The sequence below is a fragment of the Meleagris gallopavo genome, chromosome 15 (genome assembly GCF_000146605.3).
Source record: "Meleagris gallopavo isolate NT-WF06-2002-E0010 breed Aviagen turkey brand Nicholas breeding stock chromosome 15, Turkey_5.1, whole genome shotgun sequence".
Classification (NCBI taxonomy): Eukaryota; Metazoa; Chordata; class Aves; order Galliformes; family Phasianidae; genus Meleagris; species Meleagris gallopavo.
In genome coordinates, this window is record NC_015025.2 from 7,765,236 (window position 1) to 7,776,343 (window position 11,108).

The window sequence follows — 11,108 nt, forward strand, 5'->3', positions numbered from 1 at the left end:
CATCCCCTGGTCCTCCTTAGGGCTCCCCAAGCATCCCCACACAGTCCCAGCCCCATGAGAGCATGGGGACTGCACAGAGCCTCAGGAAGAAAGGGGCCTCCTGGGTGCATCTCCCATTCCCAGCCCCTTCCTGCATGGCACAGAAGGACGGACAGTTGTGCTTACAGCCGTTGAGGGAGCCCTCATAGCCAGCCGTGTGCAGGGCTTCTCTGCTGCTGGCAGAGCTGCGGGGCGGGGTCCAGGGGTCTGCGTAGGAGTTGGAGCGTGCCTTCATCTCCTCCCTTAGGATCAGCCTGCCGATGCCGCTCTGGATCTGGGCATGCAGAGAGATGGTGATGCTGGTTGGGAAGCATCCCAGGGCACATGGCACCTCTGGGCAAGGAGGTGACACACGGACTGCTCTGTGCCTTCCTGGCTCGCTGCCACCCTCTGTGCCCACCCTACCAGGCTGCAAACAGGGAAACCTCTCACCTTGTGCATGCCCCGCTCATAGCCATCCTCTTCACCTCCTGATGAGAACCGCCGGGCTCGGGGGGCTGCAAGGAGACATGTAGGGGGGGGTCAGATTGGGGCAGAGACAGGAGACAGCCCCCAGAGGCACAGGCATAGACAGATCCCAAGGACTGCTGGGATTTGGGGGTCACTCTGGTACGTATCTCAGCTCAACCCCATCTTTGGGTCCAGGTGCAGCGCAGGGTGATGCCCTCTCTGCGGGTTTCCCATTCCCACAGTGCTGCAGATGGCTGTTACCTTTGGGGGATCCCTGGAAGGACCAGTATTCTGACTCGGAGTGGTAGTAGGGGTCGGGGGAGTAGGCAGGGCTGTACTTGGATGATTGTGCAATGTCCTCACTGGTTTTGCTTTTGGTGGCTGCAGGGACATTGTCTGCAAAAGGAGAATGGAGAGCTGTAACAGGGACACCACATTTATAAAAGTTCCACACCAGGATGAAAGCAAAGCCTCCTCTCTTCCCAGAACTTCGTAACAATTTGTGTTTGGGAGAGCTCAGAGAAGAGCTGGAAATAACCCATTCTCAAATGGCTGACACCTCCTGAAAACAAGGATGCAATGGCAGACAATGGTCATCAGTGCAGGGTCTGGCACTCCAGCAGCCTCAGTGCAAACAGCACCATGTCCCCAGGCTGTCCCATCTCCAAGGGCTATGGCTGCACAGGCACACAGCAGGGTTCACACAGGAAGGGATGGAGGAGGGCACAGTCCCTCTGGGGCAGCCAGTGGGTCACCATGAAGAGCAGGGGGAGGGACCCCAGCAGCTGGGGAAGGGGTTCAGCCCCAAGGCCAGGACACTTGTAGGGGGATGGGCACTGGGAACATGCATAGCCCCTGGCTCCTTCCAGCCCCCCTCGATGACTGTCCTGGAGGCAGCAGGGGCAGGGAGGTACAGGCAGAGCCCACCACCCAAGCACAGGGTACCTCACCGACAGCAGCTACTTACAGCAGAGGTGCAGGCAGACAACAAGGCAGTGGGCAGGTGGGAAAGGGAGCCCGCAGAGAGAGAGGAGAGACAGTTACTACTTCAGGCAGCTGCAGCCCAGCTACACATGCCAGCAAGCAGAGAGAGTGCAAGCCCAGCAGAGCCATGAACCACCCCAGGCTTCCTCCTCCCCAGCCTCCTGCACCTCCTGGGTGCATTTCATCCTGCAGCAGTCATCCAGGATGGGCTATGTTATTCCTGCAGGGCTCCGTGTGTAACTGTAAATCACCATCTGCAGCCCTTTACGTGGGCTGCTCTGACTCCAGGTGTCACCCTCATCCCCTCTGCACCCCCCCCCCCATCCGTGTCCTCACTCCCCCTCCCAAGGATGCCCCATGGCTAGCAGCCCTCCCCTCCATCCTGCTCCTTGCACTGTGCCCTGCACTGTGCTTCTCAGAGGGGAAGCAGCAATACCATCCCCAAAGTCCTGCTCCCCAGCTCCTGCCTGCATCTCCCACCATATCCCTACCCATCACCCACACCGAGAGCCACCGTGCCTGGCTCCCAGCTTGCAGACTGACCGTGCCGCTTGTAGATGGGAGGTTTCCTGTAGATGTTGCTCTCACCAGCAGCTGGATAGAGAAAGGGAAGAAAGGAGGAAAGAAGCATGGAGAGGAGCTCAGTGCGAGCTTGCAGCGGGCGCAGGACGGTGGTCCTGCAGGAGATGCTGCCCCACAGCAGCCTCCAGTGCAGCCCCAGCATCCAGCCACATCCAGGCTGGATTCCACTGCAGCTGGGCAGGTGGCAATGCATGAGTGCCATGCAGCGAACGCCCGGTCAGCATGCACCGCGGGGGGCACAGATGCACCACCGGCCCTGCCAGCCTGCAGCTGGGCACCATGGGGAAGAACGCCTGCGAGAACCACCTGCGAGCTACCTGGGGCACAACAAACTCAGCCAAAGCCTCTTTCCGCAGCAGAGAGAGAGAAGAGCCAGCTGGGAGGGAAAGCGAGCCAGCGCCTGGTGCCAAGCTGGCGGAGGGTTGAGGGGGCCATCCATAAAGCACCGACCTGCTGGGTGGGGGATGGGGTAGGAGTGTGGTCAGGGTGTCCTTGTGGTGCAGGGTGTCTCCGGGCACTGGGGGTCCCATGGTGGGACAGAGTGGTGGGAGGTGTCCGTAGCGGGGCAGGGGATGGATGGTGCTCTGCCTGCTTCCCGCCCACTGCCCCCCCTCTGACCCATCCCCGTGGGCTCTGGGAGTGGGTGGTGGCCCTTACCTGGTGGCCCCCTGCAATCCCTGCAGAAGGGCAGCAGGCTGCTGGCAAGCCCAGAAGAGCCTGGGGGGAGGGAGCGGCGGGCCCTAGGGGGAGTATAAAATAATCATCTGTAAAGGGGGAGAGCAGAACGGCCCCTGGCTGACACGCATTGCCTCATGGTCCTGGGGGAGCGGGCAGGGGATGGCTCTCTGCAGGGGCTCCTCGAGATGTGCGGGTAGAAGAAGGGTGGGCATGGGGACAAGGGGACAAGCAGACACTGGAAGGCTCTGAGACGTTTGGGTGGTGACGGGGAGGAGGAGGGTTCAAGCTGCAGGTCCTGCTTATGGATGGCCTCTACCAGGGTAGATCCTGCTGCCAGCTGGCTCTAGGCAGGCGGTGGAGCTACGCATGCAGCACACAAGGGATGGCACATGCGGGCATGCGACACATACGGCGCTTCCCCTGGGGCCAGGGGCTCCAGAGCCTACCTGGAATGTGGAAATGCTTGGGTGCTTGGTATGAGGTTGGAGTAGAAGACCTCACATCTAACTGGCTATAGTAGGGGGAGCTGCGCCCACTCTCTGTGCCTACACGGTGCCGAGCAGAAGCAGCCAAAAGTGATCGAGAGAAAGAACAAGAGGCAGAAGAAAACAGGTGTTAAAGGCAGCGGTGTTAGAAGAGCAGGGGATGGCCCGTGTAGTGAGGTGACAGGGTGATGTAGTCCAGGAGGGGCCGTGATGGAGCAGATGCCCTGCATCTTCTGATGAAGGCAGATGTGGAAGTGCCCCATTGGCAGCACCACTGGTGAGAGGAAAGCTGTGCGTGATGCAGTGGTGAGTGGTGCAGGGATGGTGGAGGAGGCAGCACCTCTGGACACACTGCCTCAGGTTGTGCCGTGCATTTCCACCGAGCTCCAGATGCCAGGAGAGCGGGCAGACACAGCGTGCTCCTCCCCAGCTGAGCTCTGCAATCCGGAGCAGCACTTGCAGCATGAGTGCTCCATGCACAACCCCAGAACTACCACGCCAGCTGAGTGGGCTGCTCTCCTCTACATTTTGTTGGACCTTGGGGCCACCTTCATCCTCAGATCTGAGCCCCCTCTCTGCCACAGAGAGTGGCAGAACCATGGGCTGCATGCAGCACAGCAGGTCACCACCTGCCCCCACCGCTCCTCCTCTGTCCCTGGCCAAGACCAGAGGGGTCCCTGGAGCCACAGCCCAAATCCTCACCTGAGCGGTAGAAGTGGTGGGGGGACCTCGGGATGGTGGGAGACATGCCCTGCCGGCTGTAGGTGGGGGAGTCGATGTAGCCAGGGCTGGAGGCTCGCCTCTGCCGGATGTCAAAGCTCTCATAGATGTCCTGGGGACAGGGAGAGGTGTGGAAGGTTAGAGCTGAGGGTGAGTGATAGAGGTGGCTGATGATGCTGTTGAGTGCATGCATGTCCAGTTGGGGCTGGACAGAAGCAGTCCCCTGGGATGGGTCCCCGTGTCCCCCAACCTCGGGTTGGCACCGGGCAGGGGATGCTCAGCACAGCCCCATAGTAACAGCAGGGTGATGAAAGCCTGCAGTGCCATTACCTGTGAGTACGGGGAGAGGGTCCCCAAGGACTGGAGACAGCAGGAGGCAGGGAGGAGAGATAGAGAGAGACAGCACATGGTTAACGGTGGTGGCCACACAGCAGCTCTGTTTCCCATGCCATAGGCCACTCGGTGAGAGCAGATTCATGACAGCTGTTGGGGTGGATGGACTGGGGTGACAAGCCCTGGGACTAGGGATGAGAGGGATGTGGCTGCGGCACATTACAAAGCCCTTGCCAGGACTACCTCAACCCCCCCCCTCCTCTCTGTGGGATCTGATCAAATCCTGTCCCTCTGTGCCCTTCTGCCCATGAGCTGCTATGGGACAGCTCCATGCCACCTCACTCTTGACAGTGACTTCAGCACCTGCTGATGGGAAGGAACCCTTGGGGAGAAATCCCCTTTCCTGTGTGCCCACTGGTGTCCCTGAGAAGTGAGTGAAGCCCCATGCCATGTCCCCATATGGGGGTCCGGCTCTGGGCACATCCCAGCTCAGTACCTCCCCATAGCTATATCTCTCCAGAGTCTCATCCGACGTGTATCTGTGATAGGGCTCGTACGAAATGAGGTCAGGACGCTGCACTTCGTAGATGGCTTTAATCTTGGGAAGAGCTGCCAGGTCTTTGTAATTAAGGATCTCATTATCCACTTTAGCCTAGGGAGAGGGAGAGACAGAGGCAGAAAGGACGGAAAGGGAGAGAAGGAAAGAGGAAAGGGGAAGATGGAGCACACAGTACACAGAACCAGCACGTGGAGCCCGAGCACCACGACAGCAGGAAGAAAAGATGAGTGGAGGCAGCAGAGGGACAGGGGAGAGGGGCTGGGATGGAGGACAGTGGGACAATGTCCCTCGGGGTGCTCCCTCCGTGCCAATGGGGAGAGGGGACATGACTCGTCCATGCTGTTCCCAAACACAGGGGTGGGAACTGTCACTCTCCCTTCCAAATCACTCCAAACCCATGGCCACAGCCCCAGTTCTGCCCTGTGGGGCTGAGGTCAGAGATCTACTTACGCAGATGACTCTGTTGGGGGAGCCGATGCTGGAGCCGGGTGGCGAGATTGAGGTTTCTGATGTCCTTCTGTGCTGTGAAGCCGAAAAGAAAGGACCAGTGAGAGCCAGCCAAGTCACAGCCAGGAGCAGCAGACATTGCATAGTGCTGAGTGCTGCTCAGGAATGAAGCTCCTTCAGGGTAAGGAACCACTCTGGGCTGGGGCAGTGCTCCCGCAGTGCCCAGGGACTCGGGTCAGCATTTGGGACCTGCAGCTTTTGGAGAGGCCTCTGACTGCCACCTACCTTCAGCTTCTTCTCTGCCCGAGCTGCCTGCTTGCAGATGGGGTGCCACACCTCAGAGCCTGGAGTGCAGAGGGAAAGCGCCTGAGCTCTGTGCACAGCTCGCACCCACTGCTAGATATCACCCAGCTGTGTGCCTGCACGTCCCCCGCCCCGTCCTGTCCCTGCATATCCCAGCCCCGCCACCTCCTGCCCCTGCCCAGAACCTGCTGACCCCCAGTGGGATCTGGCTGTGCTGTCCCCAGCTGCACCAAGCTGTTGGTGTGCAGCTGGGAATGGCTCCTATGGGGGCTGGAATGAGCTCCTGCCAGAACCAAAGCAGCTGAGCAAAGACAGAGCCTTAAGATGCTCAGTGTAACCCAGACAGAGGGGAGGTGGGACAGGTGGGAAGGGTCCTGGGGTTCCCTGCACTGGGCACAGCCCCCATCACTGTAGCAGTCCCTACCTGTGAGGTACATCTCCTCTCCTGCGGTGAACATCTGGTGGCAGCGCACGCAGCGGGCGCAGGTGGGGTGGTAGTGCTTCCCACCCGCCTGCAAGGGAACAGCCTGAGTGGGGCAGGGCCTGGGCATGCTCAGGGGCAAAGCCTCAGGGAGAGCAACACAAAGTAGAAAAAAGCAGAGCGTGTTTCATGCAAGAAACAGACCCGACCTGCAGGTCTGGGAGCCCTGGCTCAGGGCACAGCCCCACCAGACATTGTGTTCCTGCAATAACCAGAGCGCAGGGAGACTGAGGGCAGCACAGGGAAGATGAGGCTCTTGCTGATAATGAGAATGGCAGTGACAGGGGGAGTTGGGAACAGTTTGAAGCAGGGAAGATCAATAGAAAAATCTGATGTGAAGATTAGCGAGAAGTGCCAGAGAAGAGATGGTTGCCCATAAAATCAGCAGGGAACTGATCCTCCCAGGGCACAGATGGCAGCCAGTGGCTTCTCCCCTCTGATTTGTGCCAAGAGGGATCCACCATCACTGTGTCAATCGGAGGATTCAGCCATAAGCTGTGAGAAAAGAGACTGAAAACAATGCAGCTAAGCCTCAGCTCCTAAACACCATGGGCGCTGTATCTGCAGTTCCATATTTCCCATACGGGACTGGGACTATGGGCTGCTGGAGACAGCTCACGTCGGAGACACAGATCCTCCCAGGTGCTCTGCTGCTCCTCTGGTCCCTCTTGGAGCCAGGATGTGCTGCAGCCAAGTGAGGTCGGTGCTTTCAGACCTCTCAGTGGCTCAGCGTGCTGACACTAAGAAATAACACACATCTTTTCCTGTCTGGTCCATATGTGCTGCTGCGGTAGGCTGGCAGGGAAGTGCAACAGACCTGGCAGGGGGAGCAGGGCCTCATCCATTGTGAAGTGCAGAGCCTGAGCAACCACCTATCCTTCCAAAGACCGCATCCCAGTACTGTACATGCCTTTCCTCTCCTATACTGATTCACATTACAGCTCATAAGAGGCTGGCAGAGCCTGTGGGTGGCAAGATCTGCTTGTTATCACACAGGGTCCCTTACAGACTCATTAATCATTCGTGCCTGGCTGCACAGCTCCAGCCCTTAGGAAAGCCCAGCAGCTGATGGATAGCATGGGAAGGCTCGTTAAGGCCTCACATTATTTAAAGGCGCCCTTTTCATTTTGTGCTCTGCCAGAGGAGGTGATTGGAGCCCCTGACTCCAGGGGGAAGATCTCAGGCAGGCACTGAGCAGTGCCAGCGGTGCCACCCAGCACTGCCAGCAGGATCTGAGCTCAGGAAGCTCTGGCTTCACCCTGCTCCTCTCTGGGGTTTGCCAATTGAGCGCCCCGTGCTGGGCAGCTGGCCACAGCAGCTGCTGCAGTTCTGAGCTCATGCTCACAGCAGCCAGTGCTGGAGATTGAAGTCAGCAGAAAGCATTCCTGGGCTCGGGAGCTCCTGAAGAAGGATGGGAGGAAGACGCTGGAGAGCCCTGGCTGAAGCCTCATGGGAGGTTCCCTGGCCAGGCCTGGTGCTCTCAGCTCAGCTAACAGGAACTGGGGGGAGTGCGTGGCCGATTACTTCTTGTGGGTGACCCACGCTGGAGGTGCCCTGTCCCAGCTCTCAGCAGGCTCCAGACCCCTCCTTCAGCTGCTGACTGCACCACTGCTTCTTCAACCCACAGTAGAGCTGTGGTACCCCGGGTTTGGGGATGCTGCTCCCTTTCAGGGGTCTCTGGAATGGCAGAGAGGTAGGTACAGTGCTGCCCTGGGAGTGGCTCCCCTACCCAGCAGCTCCAGGTCTCAGCAGCAGCTGCACATTCTTTCAGCATTACTACCTTCCCATCCTGCCACAGCTCAGCTCCACGGCAATACCAGCGGATCTAAAAACCACAGCATGTTTTATTCTGACATCTCTCTCTCTGCCTCCCACCTTCTGACCCTTTGGATTACAATCAGTTTTCCAGCCTTTTATCCCCTGCAGATGTTTGGGTAGGAACAGTAAGCATGGCTGCATCCTCCACTCCAGGAGCAGGGGCTGCAGGACTGGCCCTGAAGGACCTCTCCTCCCTCAGGCAGCAATTCCCACCTGCTGGCTGCTGCAGGCTATGCAGCTGCTCCATTGCCTCAAAGCTGCACCATGGCTGCCTGCACTCATCTTTGCTGCTGGATCCCCATGACATCCCTGCATCCCACAGCAGCTTGGCACAAGCAGCTCCTGCCGGCCAAGACTTGGCCAATGGGCAAAAACACCTCTGAATCTAACCAGGACAGGGCCCTGGCCCGGGAGGGGGGAGACATGGAAGGCTGGGTGCTGTAGCCCTCACCTGGGCGGGTGGCTGTGCTGGATGTGTTTCCAAGGCAACCAGCAGGCTGCAAGGGATGTGCTTGCAGGCTGGGGATGCTCTGGAGACAGGTATGGTGGTAGCTGGTTAGAGTTGGAGTCCCCATGTGTGGGGCATGTCCAGGGCACTGGGTGCTTTGGTACCAAACCCCAAAGGTCTGCAGTGTGGTGCTGCTCTTCCTTCTATTGCCACACTCCAGACAAAGGTGTCCGTACACCCACTGCAGGGACAACCACGGCCCAGTGGGAGGAATAATGTGATGACAGTGATGCATCTCCCCCAGCTCCCCAAGACACACACTTCTGGGTGGGACTGTCCCTATTACAGCCCAGGACAGGCAGCCGTGGCCCCAGGACTCACCTCCAGGACCCTGCCACTGATGTACCGGTCGCACGTCTCACACTTGATGCCAAACTGCGCATGGTAGTCAGACTCGCAGTATGGGACTCCATCCCTTCAGGAGAGGAAGGAGATGGGTGAGGCAGGTAAGCCAGGCCAAGAACTCTTTGCACCGCCAAAATCCCATCACACACCTGAGAGTCACCTGCTCAATGGGCTATCACTTGCTGCTTTGCCCCCCATAGCCAGGTGCCCATAGCCAGGTACCCACAGCCAGCTGCCCATAGCCAGATGCTCACTGCAGCACCAGCAGGCAAGGACAGACCAGCCAAGCTCAACCAGCAGCACTCACTTGCTGATGTACTCTCCGGTGAGGATGATCCCGCACGTTTGGCACTTGAAGCAGCTGACGTGCCACTGCTTCTCCAGTGCCAGGAGGGACTGGCCCTGCTTGATCTCCTCCTTGCAGCCTGCGCAGTCTGGAGTAGGGGGGCAAAAAGGAGGGGGAATGGATGAAAACTCTGCCCCTGGGGGATCATCCCTGCACCACAGATGGGAAGATATCACCTGCCCCTGCCTGTCCTCAGAATGAATCTGGAGGAGAGTCTTTCTGCTGGGGCTGGCACCACCATGGCATTGGCCAGGGCTCTGTGGGGCTGTGCCGCCCAGGGCTCCCATGTGGCAGAGGGATGGGAAGCGCTCAGCAGAGCAGAGGAAGGGCTGCACTCTCCATCACCGCATCCGGCCCCAGCGCGGTATTTACGAGACTCCCTTCCTTCCCTGCTACTCTTGGCTCCTGCCAAGGCTGCGAGCAGGAAGCACATGGGCCCTGGACCCCTGACCTTGGCTTCTCATCCTCTTCTGCCCCGGTGCAGCAGGTTCCATGGGGTTGCTCCTTAACCCTCTCCTCACTGCTTTCCTCCCTCCTGAGGCACTGTGCAGTCAGAGCAAGGCTTTCTGCATACCCCAGCCTTGGGCAGCTCCACATCAAGCCCTTGCCCACAGGACAAAGCTGGGTGAGCCCTGGCAGAAAGCAGGTGGGGCAGTTCAGCTGAGCTGGGATCTGGTCCTTCCCTCACACAAGTGCTGCTCGCCTGGTGTTCAGGTTGCTCCCCAGGGGTTGCAGGGAGAGGCACAGAACTTTGCTCCCAGGGCTGTTCTTCTGAAGAGCATAGCAGCAGCCCCCGGTGGCAGCCCTGCAGAGGGGTTCCTTCCCTGCCATTCCCTTGGGTGGCAGTGCCAGGACCCCAAGACACCACACAACTGGCTGCTGCCTGTCAACAAAGCACAGTGCCCTTGGGTAACCCCACTCTGCTGGCCAGGGAGCACTGGCTGGAAGGGGTGGGAAAGGAGGAAGCTGATGAGAGGCCGAGCACATGGCTGCCCTTCCCCTTCCTATGGCCCCGCTCAGGGGGTCAACGGGCAGCTCTTGCCAGCTCATCCGTGGGGCTCAGGGTGGGGGATGGAGGAAGGTGGGGAAGCCCTGTGCTGTGCCTGGGGCTCACCAGTGCAGCCACATCCCCAAACTCACAGGAGGTCACGGTGAGGGCCGGCCAAACCCACCCAGTGCAGCCTTCCCACAGGTCCTGACGAGTTTCAAGTTGGTATCAGCAACACAAGGGAAGGAGCACAAGCTCAGTGGGACAACACAGGGACAAGACAGCAGCACCCACCCAGGTCACGCACAGGGCAAGGGAGTTTCCGAAACCAGCATTGACCTGCAGCCCTGGGTGGAGACGAAGGCTGCTCTGCTCCTCCTGCCAAACCTCCCAAATGCTCGTGCCGTGCTGCATGCCAGCCCTAAAAGCCCCTCCCATCCCTGAGCATCAGCACCAGTGCCCAGCACCACCCCAGTGATGATGGGCACAGCCAAAACCCTGCTAGAGGGCATGGAGACAGGCTTACAAAAGGATATCAGGGAGAGTGCACACAGTCCTGTCAGCCTGAGGAGCAGTGCCCACAGAAGCCCCTGGGGTCCCTCACATCACACCCTGGTGGCCGACTTACGGCTGGGCCCGTGGATCTTGATGGGTTTGGTGCTGATGAGCGAATGGGAGCAGTTCTGGCAGACGCAGTCCTTCCCGCTGAACGTCACCTTGTCCCCAATGGGGAACGGCTTCCTGCAGCCGAGGAGAAGGACAGGGACACGTGAGATGAAGCGTGGGAGATGAGCCCCCAAACCAGCGTGCCCCCACGTGTGCCTGATGCCCCACCTGCAGGTGCTGCAGACGAAGCACTTGGGGTGGTAGGTCCTGCCCAGCGCCGAGATGACCTCCCCGGTGATGAAGTCCCCGCAGCTGTCACAGCGGGTGCCGTAGAGCTGCTGGTAGTCGTGGGTGCAGATGTACTCCTGGTTCTTGAAGAAAAAGCCCGACTGGGCCAGGTCGCAGCCGCACACTGCGGGGGGGACACGCAGCCATC

The 11,108-nt window shown here is 59.3% G+C and overlaps 1 protein-coding gene across 14 annotated transcripts in view; it reads right to left on the reverse strand.

The window, feature by feature from the left end:
* Positions 1-11,108, reverse strand: part of ABLIM3 (actin binding LIM protein family member 3) — a 35,669-nt gene that overhangs the window by 2,415 nt on the left and 22,146 nt on the right. For 2 of the 14 annotated variants that reach the window (XM_031555692.1, XM_031555691.1), the window contains exons 3-18: positions 10,901-11,084; positions 10,695-10,807; positions 9,040-9,166; positions 8,709-8,802; positions 6,005-6,092; positions 5,563-5,621; positions 5,281-5,352; positions 4,768-4,923; positions 4,269-4,298; positions 3,921-4,050; positions 3,180-3,278; positions 2,017-2,067; positions 1,440-1,448; positions 751-885; positions 472-536; positions 166-313 (exon numbers count right to left, since the gene is read on the reverse strand). In XM_031555692.1, the coding sequence (XP_031411552.1) occupies positions 166-313; positions 472-536; positions 751-885; positions 1,440-1,448; positions 2,017-2,067; positions 3,180-3,278; positions 3,921-4,050; positions 4,269-4,298; positions 4,768-4,923; positions 5,281-5,352; positions 5,563-5,621; positions 6,005-6,092; positions 8,709-8,802; positions 9,040-9,166; positions 10,695-10,807; positions 10,901-11,084 (1,560 nt within the window). Of the gene's footprint in view, positions 1-165; positions 314-471; positions 537-750; positions 886-1,439; positions 1,449-2,016; positions 2,068-2,712; positions 2,796-3,179; positions 3,279-3,920; positions 4,051-4,268; positions 4,299-4,767; positions 4,924-5,280; positions 5,353-5,562; positions 5,622-6,004; positions 6,093-8,708; positions 8,803-9,039; positions 9,167-10,694; positions 10,808-10,900; positions 11,085-11,108 lie in introns of all 14 variants that reach the window. The other 12 variants (XR_004161407.1, XR_004161409.1, XR_004161408.1 and 9 more) reach the window with 12 other exon arrangements.